The sequence below is a fragment of the Lutra lutra genome, chromosome X (assembly GCF_902655055.1).
Source record: "Lutra lutra chromosome X, mLutLut1.2, whole genome shotgun sequence".
In the NCBI taxonomy this organism is placed as follows: Eukaryota; Metazoa; Chordata; class Mammalia; order Carnivora; family Mustelidae; genus Lutra; species Lutra lutra.
In genome coordinates, this window is record NC_062296.1 from 82,421,966 (window position 1) to 82,440,801 (window position 18,836).

Here is an 18,836-nt window from a genome sequence, read left to right on the forward strand (position 1 = left end):
TTGCAACAACATGGATAAATCTAGAGGGTATAATGCTAAGTGAAATAAGTCAGTCAGAGAAAGACAAATACCATATTATTTCACTGATACATGGAATTTAAGAAAACAAAATGAACACACAAAAAAGGATACAAACAGACTCTTAAACAGAGAACAAACTGGTGGTTACCAGGGGGAGATGGTTGGGGGGAATGGGTAAAATAGGTGATGGGGAGTAAGAGTATAGTTAGCATGATGAACACTGAGTAACATATAGAATTGTTGGATTATTATATTGTACATCTGAAAATAATGTAACACTGTATATTAATTACACTGGAATTTTTAATAAGTCCTAATATGAATGATGTGGTAAATAAAAAAATGGCATAAAACTAAATATAAAATAAAATAAGCAAAATGATGACAAGAATTTTCTTTGAGTAGAAGGATTATAAGCAATTTTTTTTCTTTTCAAAACTTCAAATTTTTCCATAAAGCATATATTACTTCTGTAATTTTTAAAGATATAGAAAAAAAACATACTATAAGATGTACTATATATAAACCTTTATATTGATGGCATAAAACATCAATGGAATGAATGCAAGCAAAGATCTTAAGAACTCAACATCTATATGAAATTTCAGTTCTTGATGATGATTCAGTTAAGATTTTTTTGAACGGTACATGCTATTTCTTTAAATTTTGAAGGATGGAGAAGGAAAGTGTTTACTGAGCAGTAGGTAACAATTACACACTTAAAATAGGACCTTTTAAGAAAGGTTTCTAGAATTTCCTTTTTATTTGCATTTGCATTCACAAGTTAATTTAAACAATCTCATGTGAAAGACTACTGATTTTTCTATTTTTTACCCAACTTTCATCTGGGAATGGTAATCTAAAGTAATGTTTCAAACACTATTCAAAAAGCCAGTGATATCCAAGGACTGAGAAAATGAATCTAAAAAGGTTGAAAAATGAGCAAGCCCATAAGAAAACAGCAAGACATTTTAATATACACAATTTAGAGGAGACATTTCAGGTAAAAGTAAATTACCAGAACCTGGTATACAACATTTCAAAATCTGATCTACAGTGTTTCACAACCTGTTGAAATTTTTCTCTCAGCATGTAATCAGATTTCACTGTAGATGCAGCTAAAGAAAACGAACACCAAATGCAGAAAAAAAAAAAATCTGTATATTCACTATTTAAAACAAAGTTCTTGTTCTAATTCCTTTGATCAAGTCTCTATTTCTCACCCATTCTATAAATATTACTTTCCTTTTGTTTTTTACTTTACTTCACATTTGTGAACCATTTTTAGTCTAATTGGATTCTCACAACAGAATTACTTCTGTTTATAAATGGCACAAGCAAATGCACATGGTTTGTCATAGAGCAATAGGGCTAAGCCTCAAGTCTCCCAATATTCACGATCTCTACCGTTGGTCCTTTGCTTCAAGTATTCTGAATTCCACCAAAACTTCACTTACAAACTGATATTTTGTGTCCATTTCTTAACTAGCGACAATCTAATCATTTTTGTGTCTGAAGTGGAAAATATAAAAATGGCACAGTAGAATAATTTTCGATTGAGCTGCTACCTGTTAGGGCAGGCATCGTAGAAATTATTTCAATACTGACAAGAAGTAAATGGGTGCTGGGGCACCTGGGTGGCTCAGTCAGTTAAGAATCTGCCTTTGGCTCAGGTCATGATTCCTGGGGTCCTGGGATTGAGTCCTGTGCCTTGGGGACTGCTCAGTGGGGAGTCTCTCTGCCTCCCCGCACCCTTGTGACTTGCACTTGGCCTCTCTCTTTCTCTCACCCACTCTCTTTCTCTCTCAAATAAATAAGTAAGTAAGTGCATGGTACCTGTCTCATTTTCCTGATTCTGTTTCTGACAGTGCTCTAAATGAAGCTTCAGTTCTCTGAGAATTCCTTCCATTTACGATTTTAAAACTAGCTTCTCCTTTTGTTCAAATGTGTTATTACAACCAACCTTATGTGGAAAGGAAAGTGTTGAGGGAGGGTTCTTTTTAAAAGACTTTAAATATAATTATCTAAACTCATCACAACTATAAATAATTAAAACAAATATAGTAGATTAAATCAATTCCTCCAAACAGAGCTTGTTAAATTTATAGCCTCTTTCTCCTCTAATGTTAGCACCACTTTAAATATAAAGTAGCCAATATCAAGAGGCATTTTCCACTTACTTCATAGTACCACCCCTTTGTGTTAAGAAGGGGAAAAAAGCTATTTGTGACAGTTTATTTTTAGATATTGATCATCTCCTCTTGCTGCAAAGGGAATAAAAATAATTAAAGTTGAGTGAAAAATAATTTGAAGTACAGCATATTTCAAAGCGTAACTATCATCATCACTGTTCAGATGAGATTTCTTGAAAGCCTGGTAATAAATGCATGCCCTAGATATTTTTTTTTAAATCTACACTTTGCTTATTCCGATTGGCCTCTTTTACTGGTAGCTTAAGTTTAATTCCTGTCTTCTGATACTGCGTACAATTCCAAATGAATGCAGTGATTAGTGTGTATACAATGGCTGAATGAGATCATTAGATGGACACTGACTGTAAACTGTATCATTTATTTTAAAATATAGTAAGTAGGGGCACCTGGGAAGCTCAGTCATTAAGTGTCTGCCTTTGGCTCAGGTTATGATGCCAGTGTGCTCAGATTGGCCAACGTTGGGCTCCCTGCTCAGTGGGAATGCTGCATCTCTCTCTCCCACTCTTCCTGCTTGTGTTCCCTCTCTCGCTCTCTTTGTCTTTGTCAAATAAATAAACAAATAAAAATCTAAAAAAATACAGTAATTGTCTATGCTGTGCTCTTTTATCAAAGTATTACTTTAATATATATAGCATTCATTTTTTTCTGACAGCTCAAATTCATTTTAGAAAATACAGAAAATAGGGGGTATGGAGAGGGTGGTTGCATTATGGACATTGGGGAGGGTATGTGCTATGGTGAGTGCTGTGAAGTGTGTAAGCCTGATGATTCACAGACCTGTACCTCTGGGGCAAATAATACATTACATGTTAATAAAGATAATTAAAACAAAAGAAAATACAGAAAATAAAGGAAAGTAGTCTAAATGAAAATACCTCATAATTTCATTATCAGGAAACAACACCAACTTTTAAAAAAGATTTTATTTATTTATTTGAGAGAGAGAGAGAGACAGAGACAAAGATAACAACAGAGAGCACCAGTGGGGAGAAGAGGGAGAATCACACTTCCTGCTGAGCAGGGAGCCAGATGTGGGCTTGATTCCAGGACCCTGGGATCATGACCTGAGCACGAGGCAGATGCTTAGCCAAATGAGCCACCCAGGCGCCCCAATAAACTCCTATTTTATTTCATTATTTTATCAATCAACATCATTCCTGTTGTTATGATAGGTAGTAACAGACAAGAGCCCAGAAAAACTCAGTACCAAAGATATGACATCATGTAACAGTAGAAAAATAAGAGATTATTTAAGAGATGATTTATAAACACTAATATATCATCCAGATGGCCAACAGACACATGAAAAAGTGCTCCACATCACTCAGCATCAGGGAAATACAAATCAAAACCTCAATGAGATATCACTTCTGCCATTTCTTGATTGGGCAGAAGACATGAACAGATATTTCTGCAAAGGAAATTGGTATCTTAACATTTCCTTTAAGGTACAACAGAATAGGGGCACCTAAATGGCTCAGTCAGTTAAGCATCTGCCTTTGGCTCAGGTCATGGATCAAGTCCTGAGTCCTGAGTCTGGCTCCCTGATCTGTGGGGAGTCTGCCCCTGTGCTCGCTTGCTCTCTCTCTCTCTCTCAAATAAATAAATAAAATATTTTTAAAAAAGGTACAACAGAGAAGACCTAGTTAAAATAGATGATTTAAGATATCTGGTCAGGTGCATGTTGGGATGCAAGGCAAGAACCCAAACCAGCTAGGTACAGAGGTTTTTGTTCAGAAGCATCTTAAAGGTGACACATGGAACAGGACATGTCATGGGAAAATGGGAGCGACTTAGAAGGAACTGTGACATATATTACAAGCTGCTGAACTTCAAAAAATAGAAACAGGTAGTGTTAGAGCAACATGACCTATGAAGGGCAAGGCATCTTCTTTAGAACAGAGTGTACAGTGGGTGGAGAGTACAGAAGGTCCTACATCTGAGCGTATTTGGAGTATTTTGATTTTTTGGAGTATTTTCAGTAATTCTGTATGTGATCAAGTCAGAATGTACACACAGTTCAACTTGTGAAAACATCTCTCTAGTCTACCTAATGTTTCCTGACCTGTAAAGAGAAAGACTTAAACCCATTAATGCCTTGAAGCAGATTCCTAAGGATAATGTCAGGCCACACAGTGCAAGCTATTAGAGGTCCTGCTGAGAGCATCAACAGCCTCTGAGGGCAGTATCAGAACGGCATATGTTGATTGTGAAGTAGTTGTCAATAGCAGATATTTGTACATTCTGGACACAAAAGCTGAACCACTTGTCACCTGGATAGTAGATTCTTAAAATAGCAGATTGGGTAGGAGTTGGTTGGTCATATCTGACATAAACCACATTCTCACCACTGGACAATCTCTCTACAGAAGATCTTAATTCACTGAAAATAATTTTAGACCTTCTTCTCAATGTAACATTTGAAGGTTAGAAAAGGTATGCTCTGGAACCTGTAAGCCCTAAACAGAGAAAACTCTCCATTTATGACCTCACTCTATACTCAACTAAAGCTAATTTTTTTTTCAAGATCACTTTGTTGATCTCCTTTTGATATGGGAAAACATTCTGTATTAATCAAGCGAAAATGAATACACCTGAGTACTCTTTGTCAAGAAAACAAGATAATTGCCATTTAGATTTGCACTCTCAGTTTATAAAGCAAGAGAGAGTTGTCCAATTACTCAAAAGTAAACTTTAAATAGGGTATTCAGGTCCAGATGTTTGGGGGAGAGGAAAGAACTGAAAAACACCACTTTCTGTCATAAGTATGCTTGGAAATGAAGTTATCTTGCAAGGTGATATCAGATGGATTACATTCTCATAGAACTGACAATAAATAGGAGTTTCTCATGTATAAAAAGTTAAAAAATAATATATTTTTAATCCTCACACTTAATTCTACCTTATATCAGTTGTTTTTGGTCTCATGTATAAATAAAAAGCTTACAAAACAAATATAATACAGTTATCACAGATCTGGAAATGGAGCACTTAGTAATTCTTGTCTTATTAGGATTGCTTAATACAGATCTCTATCAAGCACATACCTATATTAAAAGGCTATGCAAGATTATCATACAAATACTGTGTAATATATATCCCTAAATCAGAGAGAATTTCTAATAATCTGTTATCCATACCTCAAATCTTTGGTTTAGTTTAATGCCTTTAAAAGAAACAGTGTTGTAGAAAGTACATTTTTAAGAAGTGTCACTGATAATAAAGAACTATAAGAAAAATAACCCACAGATCATATTAATGCTTTTACTCCTGGGCCCTAGAACAATGTAGGAAAACCAGAATCACCTGAAAAACTAGCAAACATGCAGATTCCTGGGAACTTCCCACAGTACATTTCGGATGTATGCCAAGTATCTGAATTTCTAACAGGTTTTCATGTGGTGATAATGCTGCTCATCCGCAGACCACCCTGGCCTAGCACTGCCCCAGAACACCGTCAGCTAAAGACGGCCTTTGGGCCAAATTCACCCTGTAGCATTTTTTTTTTTTCAAAACATGTTTTACAGACACTTAACCACCCCCATCCATTCACGCATTGTCTCTGGCTCCTTTTGGTCTACAACAGTTGAGTAGTTGCAACACACCCTGATAGCCTGCACTACACAGCCTATAAAACCTGAAGTCCTCAGTGTCTGATTCTTTTAGAAAAAGTTTGTTGACCCTTGTCCTAAAATGCCACTCTTCTCCCCATTATCCAGTTGGGATTTTTGAAATTCAGAAGTTAAATTTACTGCTATCAAATATAAAGACATGCAGTGAGACTGTTAATATATCTCAAAATTCATAAAAACGTTCACAATCTCCACGCATGTCTCTGAGTAACCACGAGTTGCTTTCTCACTGCCATGATAGAATCCTGATGAATGTCCGATGTGCTCCACAATTAAAAGTCATGAACTTACTCTTCTTCCTATAATTATCCCTGGTAATAAAGGACAAGGAGTAGAAGAATAAATCATCAGCGTCCCCAGTAATCTTCTGTATCATCTTATTTTCTCGTCTGCTTTCATTCTGCATCACTGGATAGGTTAACAAATGCTGGGTCCTGAGAACACAGTGGCAACAGGCTGCCACCAGGGCTTAAGCAGTATGGTGACAGTGGGCTTCAGACTTCACAGATGTGTTTTATATTACTTTTAATTAAATATTGTAAAATACATACTAGTCAATTTACCACCATAATGTTTCTTCATACCTTGTCCTAGGCTTGATTCAAACATTTATATTAGCTGCAGCACTCCTGAAGGCATTTGATTTGGGGATCCCTGGGTTGGATAATATTTAAAGTAAAAAACCAGGACATGTAAATACATCATTGTTAAAAGCTGTTATGTATATTTTCTCATATGTGCAATATATAAGTGAAACTAATAGTTGTAGTAATAAAGAATAGTGCCTTAGAGCAAAAGTTTTAGACTGTTATCTAAATGGGGCAATTTCATTTTGTGAAAGGAAGTACAACCCTTCCCACTAAAACGTGAGACCACCAGACCTACAACCTAACAGTGATTTCTCTAGAGGTTCACTTTACTTTTTTACATCTTCTGCTAAATAAAAAGTTTGCTTATTGGGCTACATGAATAGTTTCTCAAATCATATATAAGTTTATTTAGAACCATTTGTCTTAGAGTAAGAAACTCCCAAGCCAGTATCTTATAAACTATTGGTAAAAAGGAATACTTTGCACTGAGTATGAAATAGATAATAAATTAACAGAAAGAAAGGTTATCAGCTAATACCTGTTGCACTATTGTTGTCAATTCCAAGCAGAGCTGTATGACATTATTCCTTGTAACTGAGTAGTCTGTGACAGCAGCAAATGGTGACCTATAAAGGGAAAAGGAAAATTGTGATTAATAGGAACAGATTTGGGGGCACCTGTGTGGCTCAGTCATTAAGTGTCTGCCTTTGGCTGAGGTCATGATCCCAAGGGGGATCGAGCCCCGCATTAGGCTCCCTGCTTGGTGGGAAGCCTGCTCCTCCCTCTCCCATTCCCCCTGCTTGTATTCCCTCTCTCACCGTGTCTCTGTCAAATAAATAAATAAAATCTTTAAAAAAAAATAGGAACAGGTTTTGAAAGTCCCCAAATGTAACAGCCTTAAGTCAAGATCTTGAATGATAGGAAATGAGTTGTTCTAAAGTTCACATAGTGACAAAAAGTATTCGGATTTTAGAAAAAAAATTTTATTACATATTTTAGATAAAAATTCAGAAATTGTATTTTTAAAAATTATTTTATTTATTTTTAATTCAGAAATTAGAAGAGAAGTAAATTCAAGAAACATAATGTTTACTTTTCTTTTTTTTCTCTAAAAATTTATTTATTTATTTTAGAGAAAGAGAGAGTATGTGGCAAGGAGGGGCAGAGGGACAGAGAGAATCTCAAGCAGACTGACTCAGGGCTTGATCTCACAACCCAGAGATCTTGACCTAAGCAGAAACCAAGACTTGGAAGCATAACTGACTGCACCACCCAGGCACCCCAAGAAACATAATGTTTGCTTTTCATCAAATTTCTTTTTTTAGTTTGTAATATTTATTGGTTCTTTGGTACCTATAAGGTCTCTTTACTACACCTAAAATAAAACAAATGAAGGAGTATTTTAAACAAAGACAATATTTTAGTTTATTTTCAAGTGAAGATTCTGAATACAGTCTCTTCTTGAAACAAACATTCACGATTCAGAGCTAGTAATGAGAGCTAACACTTACTTAGGACTTATTATGTGCCAGGTACTCTTCTAAATGCTTTACATGTAATAAATTATTTTCACAAAGCTTCTATGTAGTAGGCACCACTATTATTCCCATTTAACGTATGAGAACACTGAGATACAAAAAGGTTAAGTGGCAGCTAGTAAGTGGGAGGAGCTGATATTCAAACCAAGGAAGTCTGAACCCACACTCCACAGAGTTAAACACTAATATACATACTGCCTCTATGAACTCACTTACTAAGTTTTATCTTGTACTAAACCAATTATTAATGTCACTTCACATCCTTTTTTCAAGTAATGTGGTAGACAAATAATAAATATATTTTGGTATAAGGTTTATATTTACAAGGTTGTCAGAGACAAATAGCAGCAATCTTTCTTACCAAGTGTTTTGCCACCAAAAGAATTCATAGTGGACTTTCCATTACTTCTTATCCACTCTCACCTGTGAATGCCCATCAGGTTCTTTTTTGGTTTTGTTTCTTTTCAGTGTAACAGTATTCATTATTTTTGCACCACACCCAGTGCTCCATGCAATACGTGCCCTCCTTAATACCCACCATCTGGCTCCCCCAACCTCCCACCCCCGCCCCTTCAAAACCCTCAGGTTGTTTTTCAGAGTCCATAGTCTCTCATGGTTCACCTCCCCTTCCAATTTCCCTCAACTCTGTTGGTGGGAATGCAAGTTGGTGCAGCCACTTTGGAGAACAGTGTGGAGATTCCTCAAGAAATTAAAAATAGAGCTTCCCTATCACCCTGCAGTTGCACTACTGGGTATTTACCCCAAAGATACAGATGTAGTGAAAAGAAGGGCCCATCAGGTTTTTTAATGCCAAATCTTATAGGGTTTGGGAGGTTGAGTTTAATGAAAGAAAATAAAATCACTAATACAAAAGAAGGCATGGAGGTGAAAAATTTAGTGAAATTATTGCATCCTTAGTGTTTTAGACCTCCTTCTATTTGATATCTCTTCAGGAAATTTACTAAGAATGCATATATGGAACTGCCCTGGGTCATAAATAATTTGTTTCTTCTAGCCAACTCTACAACTCAAGCACCTCCCACTCTCACATAGGTCTAAGAGATATCCTTTATTGGTTACATTTTTTAAACCTATTTTTCACTTACATATTTCTGATATTGGCCATTCTGTTAGCTATATAATTTGAATTCCCCCAAAATATTTCTTCTTTTTAAAAAAGTTTTTATTTTAACCTGTTGCTCATCATGACCAGTGCAATTCTTAATCCCCATTAACTATTTCACCCATCCCCCAACCCATCTCTCCTCTGGTAACTATCAGTTTAGTTTGTTCTCTAGAGTTAAGAGTCTGTTCCTTGCTTTGTCACCTTTCTTTCCCCTTTGCTCATTTGTTGTTTATTCTTGAATTCCACACGAGTGAAATCATATGGGATTTGTTTTTCTCTGACTTATTTTACTTAGCATCACATCCTCTAAGTCCATTTGTGTTGTTGGAAATGGCAAAATTTCCTTCTTATTCTGGCTGAATAATATTCCACTGTATATATACACCACTTCTCCTTTATCCATTCATCTATCCATGGACACTTCAGTTGCTTCCATATTTTAGTTAGTGTAAATAATGCTGCAATAAACATAGGGGTGCCTCTATCTTTTTGAACTAGTGTTTTTGTATTCTTGGGTAAATACCAAATAGTGGAATTACTGGATCCTATGGTAATTGTACTTTTAATTTTTGAGGAATCTCCATCTATTTTCTACAGTGGCCACACCAGTTTGCATTCCCAACAGTGCCTGAGTGCTCCTTTTTCTCCTCATCCTCACCAATACCTGCTGTTTCTTGTGTTGTTGATCTTAGCCATTCTGACAGGTATGATGTGATATCTCATTGTAGTTTCAATTTGCAGTTCTCTGATGATCAGTGATGTTGAGCATCTTTTCATGTGTCTGTTGGCCATCTGGATGTCTTCTTTGGAAAAATCTCTCTTCGTGTCTTCTGACCATTTTTTAATTAGATTATTTGTTTTCTGGGTGTTGAGTTTTATAAGTTCTTTATATATTTTGGATACTAACCCGTTAACAGATACATCATTTGCAAACATCTCCCATTCCATAAGTTGCCTTTTATTTTTATTGTTTCCTTTACTGTGCAGAAGCTTTTTATTTTGATGCAGTCCCAGTAGTTTATTTTTGCTTCTCTCCCTTACCTCAGTCGACATATTTAGAAAGAAGTTGCTATGGTCAATGTCAGAGAAATAACCGCCTATATTCTTTTCTAGGATTTTTATGGTTTCAGGTCTCACATTTAGGTCTTTAATCCCACCAAGGTGTTTTATCTATATTTATGTTATTTATTACCTATATCTAATAGTTATCTGTATTTCCTGAGTGGGTTTCTAATCCATAATGATACTGAACAGCCTCATGTGCATATTTCCTATCCATATATATATAGTCTTCAGTGAAATGGCTCCTCACACCCTTTGTCCATTTGCTTTTGGATTTTTAGTATTCCTACTGTTGAATTTAGAGAGTTCCTAACACATTTTGTATGCAAATTATTTGTTGAATAGGTGACCTGTAATATTTCTTCTCAGTCTAAGGCTTTTCTTTCCATCCTCTTAATAGGATCTTTAGCATACCAGGTTTTTAATTTTAATGAGGTCAAACTTAATAATTTTTTCTGGATTATACCTTTAGTCCTATATCTCAGAAAATCTTCACCTGATCATAAGTCATATTTTCTTATGAAAGTTTTATAGTTTTATATTTTACCTTTTGATATATGGTCCATTTTTTTAGTCAATTTTTACATAAGGTGTAAGGTCTGGGTCAAGTTTCACTTTTTCCCCTATGCTGATCCAACTGCTCCAAAACCATTTGTGAAAGGCTAGCCATTCTCCACTGTCAAAAATCAGCTAACCAGACCTATAAAGGAACAGTCTGGACTCTCTCGGAGTCTATCCAGTCACCAACAACAGTTTTGATTACTATAGTTATATAACAGTTCAAATTGAGTAATATCTTTTTCAAAACTGATATACAACTCCAGTTTTTTTCTTTTTAGTATAAACTTAGAATCACACAGTCTATGGCTATACAAAAATCCTGCTGGAATTTTCATATGAATTTCATTACACCTGTAGAGAGACTTGAGAATGGATATTTTTACTGAGTCTTCCAATTCATGAACACAGTATACAACATGTATCTCCATTTATTTATATCTTATTTGATATCCTATATCAGTGTTTTATAGTTTTCACATACTGATCCTGTAGATATTTTGCTAAATTTATGTGTAGGCAACTCACTACTTTTGAAGCAACTGTAAATTGTACCGTGTTTTTAATTTTGGTTTCTAGTTATTCATTGTTAGTATACAGGAATCTAATTAATTTTTGTGTGTGGACTTTGTATCCTACAACCTTGCTATTTACTTATTAGTTCTAACAGATGTTTTAGAGATAGGTTGGAATCTTCTATCCAAGGATATATATAATCTGCAAATAGGGGAGGTTTTATTTTTTCATTCTAATCCCTAGGCCTTTTGTTCCTTTTTTTTGCCTACTGCCCTGGATATGACATCCAATAGGTTATTAAATTGGAGGATGAGAGCAGACAGTATTACCCTATTTCCAGTCTTAAGAGGAAAGCATTCAGTATTTCATAATGCAAGTGTAAGTTTAGCTGTTGCATTTTATATATGCTTTATATCAAGTTCAGGTATTACTAGTCTGTTCTTACCTTGCTGAGAATTTTTCTAAAGGATGGGTATAGGATTCTACCAAATGCTCTTTTTTACATTAACTGTTATGATCATATGATTTCATTCTTTAACCCATTGATGTGGTAGATTACACTGATTTATTTTTGAGTGTTAAGGCAGCATAGCATACCTGGGATAACTCCTACTCAGTCATGGTGTATAATTATATTTATATATGGTTGGATTGGTTCTACCAATATTTTGTGGAAGATTTTAACATGTAAGTGAACAAGTAACATGTAAGTTCATAAGATACTGGTCCACAGTTTTCTTTTTTTGTACTGTTTTCATCGAGTATTGGGATCAGGATCGTGATCATCTCATAAAATGAGATGGGAAGAATTACCTACTCATCTATCTTCTGGAACAGTATGTGAATTGGTATTATTTCCTCTTTAAACATATAGTAGAATTCACCAAGGAAATCATTTGGGCCTGGACCTTTTATACCCCAACAAAAAATGTTCTAAGTACAATTCAAATTCTTTAATACTCAAAGGATTATTGATAATATTTCATCTTAAGTAAATTTTGGTTTGTGTTTTTCAAGGAACTGAAATTGGTCAATTTCGTCTAAGCTGTAAATTTTTTTTTTTTTAAAGATTTATTTATTTATTGTCAGAGAGAGAGAGAGAGAGCGAGCACAGGCAGACAGAGTGGCAGGCAGAGGCAGAGGGAGAAGCAGGCTCTCCACAGAACAAGGAGCCCGATGTGGGACTCGATCCCAGGACGCTGGGATCATGACCTGAGCCGAAGGCAGCTGCTTAACCAACTGAGCCACCCAGGCGTCCCTAAGCTGTAAAATTTATGTATGAAGACCCATTTGTAGTATTCCTTCATGATCCTTTTATTTTGATCAACTTTTCCACTGTGTTTGTTTTCAGTTTCAATGATTTTTAATCCTTTGTCATTATTACCCTGTTTGCTTGCTTTAGTTTTATTTTGCTCTTATTTTTCTATTTTCTTTTATCATAAGAATACTTATCACAAGATTTACCCTCTACAAAACCTTAAGTGTACAAGATGGTATCATTACTACAGGTATAGTATTAACTACAGGTACAATATTTTATATGAGACCTCTAGAATGTTCATCTTGCTTAACTGAAAATTTATACACATTGATTAGCTATTATTTTCCTACTTTCTTAAAATGGAAGCTTAGCTGATTGATGAGATTTTTTCTGATATAAGCATTCAGTACTATAAATTTTTCTTTTATCACTGTGTTGCCACAAAAGTTATTATTTGTTCTCTTCTCCTTCTGTTTAATATATTTTTTTACTTCCCTTGAGACTTCCTCTTTATCCATTGTACTACTTGGAAAATGTGTTGTTTGATTTCTAGTTTGATTCCATTATGGTTAGAAATATACTCTAACTGGATTTTAATTCCTTTTTTTAAAAATTTTACTCATTATTTGACAGACAGAGATCACAAGTAGGCATAGAGGCAGGCAGAGAGAGAGGAAGGGAGCAGGCTACCTGATGCGCAGAGAGCCCGATGCGGGGCTCGATCCCAGGATCCTGGGATCATGACCTGAGCTGAAGGCAGAGGCTTTAACCCACTGAGCCACCCAGGCACCCCTGGATTTTAATTCTTTTAAATGTGTCAAAGTATGCTTTATGATGCAGATGTGGTCTATCCTGGTGAATGTTCCAACGGGCACTTAAAAAGAATTTGTATTCTGTTCCTGTGGATGAAGTACTCTAAAAGTGTCAATTATATAATGTTTTTGTGGTGGCATTCAGTTCTTCTAATCCTTACTGAATTTATGTCTGATAGTTTTATCAAGAGAGTGGATATGAAATACTCAATTATAACTATGGATTTGTCCTTTTCTTCTTGTTTCCAGCAGTTTTTAACTTCCAAGCTCTGAAGTTTGGTTCATACATCTTATCAGTGATTTCTGTGTCCTCTCTTTTGAATGTGCTATGTGCTCATCTACTACATTTTGGTATTTTTAAAATATGAAGGTAAGGGTGCCTGGGTGGCTCAGTGGATTAAGCTGCTGCCTTTGATCAGGAGTTCTGGGATCAAACCCCGCATTAGGCTCTGTGCTTGGCAGGGAGCCTGCTTCCCCCTCTCCTTCTGCCTGACTCTCTGCCTACTTGTGATCTCTCTCTCGTCTCTGTCAAATAAATAAATAAAATATTTAAAAAAAATACAAAGGTAATATCACATAGTACATATTAACATTCTGTTTCTCATGTTTGTTGCAAGTATTTATTTGTCCCAGTTGGTCATCTGTCTTATACTTATTGTCACATTTTTCAGTTTTGTGTAGTGAAAGTCAACTAGGATGGTCATTTGTATTTATATCCATATTTTTAAATACTTAAGTCTTTCTACATCTAGCAATCATTTTTTGTCTGTATTTTCTCATGGGTTTATTTCCACTTAAATAAGTGACATACTTAAAATTAGGGTTCAGGCTTTATCAGGCATCCCAATACTATTATTAAATGACCCTTTTTTCTCCAGTAGTTTTTTTTAAAGATTTTATTTATTTTTTGATGGAGAGAGAGCGAGAGCAGGAACACAAGTAGGGGGAGTGGGAGAGAGAGCAGGCTTCCTGCCGAGCAGGAGCCTGATGTGGGGCTCGATCCCAGGACCCTGGGATCCTGACCGGAAGCCAAAGGCAGATGATTAATGACTGAGCCACCCAAGTGCCCCTCTCCAGTGGTTTTAATGTATTGTTTTCTAAATAATTCTATATACCATAGCCTATTTTAGGCTGTCTTTTACTAATCTACATTCCAAAAATTCAGTATATTTCACCATATTTACTAAAACAGAGACATTATGAATTCAAATAAAGTTAATTGGGAAAATATGTAATTAATTAATCAACATTCTCAGTTAAAAAATTAACTTCTTTGTGAGTAATCAGCTTTAAAAAATTTATTCTTATGGAAGTTGTCTGAAACTGAAATATAGAGATGTTGCATAGGTGTATCTGAATCTACTAAAACTCATTAACTGTACACCTAAAATGGGTGAATTTTATAGAATTTAAATTAGGCCTCAATAAAACCATTTTTTAAAAGGATGTAAAATATAAACATTCTAAGACAAAATCATTTTTAAAAAAGTACTAAAGGCCATTTTTGTTGCACTGAAGCATAAAAATTGGCATTTTAATTAAGAATTCAACATGCTTCGGGCATGAGTAGAAAATAGTTTAGGTTCTTAGGTTTGAAAAGGTCAAAGTCTGTTAATAAAATCTAAAAACCTCATTCAAAAGTGATAAGAGGAAATACAGCATGATTTGTCCCATAAATTTGATCTTCAAAATATATAAAGGAAAAATCTATTTGATGACCCAATGCCTGTAGCAAACTGAAATTCTAACTGAATTCTAAGGCATGTTTTCCACTTTCTTGACCACTCATATTTCAAGTAAGACAAGTTTCTAGCTCAAGATTAAATGTCAAGAAAACTAGGGGAAAAACTCTAAGCATATACCAAAGAAAACACTGATATCCTCTTGTAGGGAATTCCCCTGAAGTTTTTATTTTAAAGGCAAATCATGTATAACTATACTGAAGAACCATTCTTATCCTGAAGATGTTATGTTTGTATGATTATTTTGGCTATACACATATGTAAATAAATGAAGACTGACAGGTTCCAATCTTATATGAGTTACCGAAGATGATTACTCAGTCATGACTTAATGATCATCTAGATAGAGAAACAAAGCTCTGTAGAGTACATGAGCACAATCAGTTCATACACAAAACAAAAAAAGAAAGAGAAATTTATTTTTCAGTCTGAAGAAAAAAAAAAAAAAGCCCAGCTAGAGCTCAGGCTACTTACAAAAACGAACACAGTGACTCCAAGTAAAGGATATTAAATTCATGGCAGGAAAAGCTTTCTGATGCCAGAAAGTTAAAAAAAAAATCCTTGGCTCATCAATAAATAGCCATCACAGGAACTATCCTATTTAGATCTGAAAAGTTGGGGTAAACGGAGGGGAGACAAACCATGAGAGACTGGACTCTGAGAACAAACTGAGGGTGTTTGAAGGGGAGGAGGGTGGAGGGTTGGTGAGCTGGTGGTGGGTACTAAGGAGGGCAGCATATTGCATGGGGCACTGGGTGTGTTGCATAACAATGAATCTTGGAACACTGAAAAATAAATTAAAAATGTTAAGCAACTGTTCTTCTTAAATCACCATATGGATAATACCATGCTTATAACTCTTTCAAAGTGTAAAGGTTTATGACCCTGGAAAAGTATTCTTTGTACGTTCTTTTCTAACAAAAGTATTTCACTTATGGAAAAGTTATTAGTGGTTCAGAAATGCTAAACAAATTAGAAGCCAAGAAGGAAAACTAAAAGCTAAGAAGTTAATAAGGATATCTAGACTGCCTCACTATTTCTCAGGTTGGCACTGCTGAGCCTGAGCACAGTCCATGAACAGTGGCAGTTTCAACATTAGTGCTTATCTCTGGAACAAAAGGTGCCAAGTGAGGGCACCTGGGTGGCTCAGTTGGTTAAGTGTCTATCTTCAGCTCAGGTCATGATCCCAGAATCCTGGGACCAAGCCCTGCATTGGGCTCCCTGCTTGGCAGGAAGCTTGCTTCTCCCTCTTCCACTCCCCCTCCTTCTGTTCCCTCTCTCGCTGTGTCTCTCTGTCAAATGAATAAAATAACATTTTTTTTTAAATTTTTTTTTGTAAAAGAGGTGCCAAGTGAGAGCAATGAGCATGCGAGAGGAAAGAAGGCCAAGCAACAGCGGGCTACAGTATCTGGTAGTGTTTGAGGTAATTTAGTTTTTTGTAATTTTTTTCCTAGTATACAATTAGCTTTGTCCTATAGTTTTCATTATGGAAGAAGAAATCAGTTTCAACCATTTCTTTTTTTAGATAGGGCAAAAGATTTCAAAGAAAATATTTTTGCCTTGTCACTCTACTCTTATGCCTTAAACATTCAAAAGTTTTCAATGACATAAAAAGATAATATCTCCTTGATCTCTTCAAAATAGAATGGTCTTGAAAGGTAGTTTACAAACAATTAGAATTAGGTGTGAATGCTAAAAAATGAGAGGAAATAATGAACTTTTGCCATAATTCAAAAAAACCTTTTTTATAAATAATACTTACAAACACTGTTAATGATGTTACTGTACAATGTGATACATACAGTTATCTCTAACCCTCTAAGTATAGATGACTTGGCAAAGCCCTATAAAACTGCAAGAAAGATGAGGTGTGAAGAGCAGCAGGATGTAGGTTAAAAATAGACAAGTAAACCATGCATTGAAAATAAACAGTAAAGCTACCAAATGTGATTAATCTCTGAAGCTCTTCCTCAGGGAAAGTCTGCTGCTTCGTTCAAGTAAATATTTAAAATGGAAGGGATAAACAGCAATTTTATTATGCTTAGATTTTATGATTTAAGAAATGTAAGAGCTTTTTTTAAATGTTCAGTTAGCCAACTATAGTCCAACATTAGTTTTCAATGGATTTCAGTAGTTTTCAAGGATTCATTAGTTGTGTATAATACCCAGTGCTCAACACAAACATGCCCTCCTTAATACCCATCACCTTGTTACCCCATCCCCCTGCCTACTTCCCCCCTGAGGCCCTTAGTTTGTTTCCCGGAGTCTATAGTCTCTCATGGTTTGTATGTCTCCCTCTCTGATTTCTTCCCCTTCAGTTTTCCCTCCCTTCCTCTATGATCCTCTGTGCTATTCCTTATGTTCCACATTTGAGTGAAACCATATGATAAATCATCACATGCCCCCAACAGATGACTGGTTTTTGAAATGAATTTTATTTGGATGAAAGCTCCACTGAAGTTGAAGGTTTTGTGAACTGTAACATTTCCCCCCTAACTTTTAGGTCTTAAAACTTCAAAAGGATTTTGCTTTTTTGAGAGAGAGAAAGAGCATGTGTGTGGGAGCAGGGGTGGGGGCAGAGGAAGAGAGGGAAAAGAGAGAATCTTAATTAGGCCTCATGCCCAGAGCGTGAGCTCAATGTGGGAACTCAGTCTCACAACCCTGAGATAATCACCAGGGCTGAAATCAAGAGTCAGATGCTTAACCAACTGAGCCATCCAGGAGTCCCAAAAGGTTTCAATGATATTAAAAGATATCTCACTGATGCCTTCAAAGTAGAATGTGAACTAAATTTTCTATAAATTAAAATCTCTATATAGTGATTTTAAGTATCTAGGCCAAAATCAGAAGTGACACTCTTGTTTAGCACTTGAAGAGAATACCAAAATGAAAATAAATGTTTATATATGTTGCATTCTTAAGAATAACTTCCTCAAAATTTTTAAGAATAGTCAACATTAGAAAGGAGATGTAGCATGACAAAAGAACATGACAAATGAAAAAACAAGAAGGGCTTTGGCATCAACAAAATAGATTCAAATTTTAATTTTCTTGGTAGAAGAATGACTTTAGGCAAGTTACTTACTGTTTCATATGTAAATGGGAATAATGACATCTGCTTTATGAGAATTCAGTGAGTTGATATATATGGAAGCATCTAGTTCAGTATCTACAACTAAATCAAGGTTTCCCCTAGTCTTTCTTTTCCTCTCTCCCCTTTCAAGTGAGATAAAATAAAATTGCACTAAAACAATATCATATTGCCACGCATGCAAGTTCTTCCCAAAATGCAGTACAAAATTTAATGCCAAAACATTTATCACTCTTTCTTTAAATTAAAATAAAGCTACACCAACAGATTAAAATATTAAGAATTTTTGGTCAATGTCATTTCTATGGAAATTTTTATAATTAAGTACCTAAGTTCTAAGTTCTTCAAAAGCAAACAAAAATAAACAAGACAGGACACATTCTTACCTTTTATAAAGAAAGCATAAAGAGCTTAATTTTGTTCTAGAAGTTAAAATTATTAACTAAATTTATTTAGAGAAGAGGTAGGGAGTTAAATAATGATTCTACAAGTAACTAACAAATGTTGTTAGTGCTCATCCTTTGATATTATTTAGAAGGAAATAAGTTCAATATATTCCTCATATGCCTTTGGTGAACAAGGTCAATGAATTATAGAATAGTAGTGCTTAGAAGAGAGCTTCAAATTCTGCAGGTTTTATATCCTATTTTAAAAAGAAAATAAAAACAAAAGTT

The 18,836-nt window shown here is 35.2% G+C and overlaps 1 protein-coding gene across 5 annotated transcripts in view; it reads right to left on the reverse strand.

Annotated features, from left to right (window-relative positions):
• CNKSR2 (connector enhancer of kinase suppressor of Ras 2) overlaps positions 1–18,836 on the reverse strand; it is a 282,715-nt gene that overhangs the window by 184,460 nt on the left and 79,419 nt on the right. For all 5 annotated transcript variants that reach the window (XM_047716254.1, XM_047716253.1, XM_047716252.1 and 2 more), the window contains exon 4: positions 6,995–7,082. In XM_047716254.1, coding sequence (XP_047572210.1) covers positions 6,995–7,082 — 88 coding nt within the window. The remainder of the gene's footprint in view (positions 1–6,994; positions 7,083–18,836) is intronic.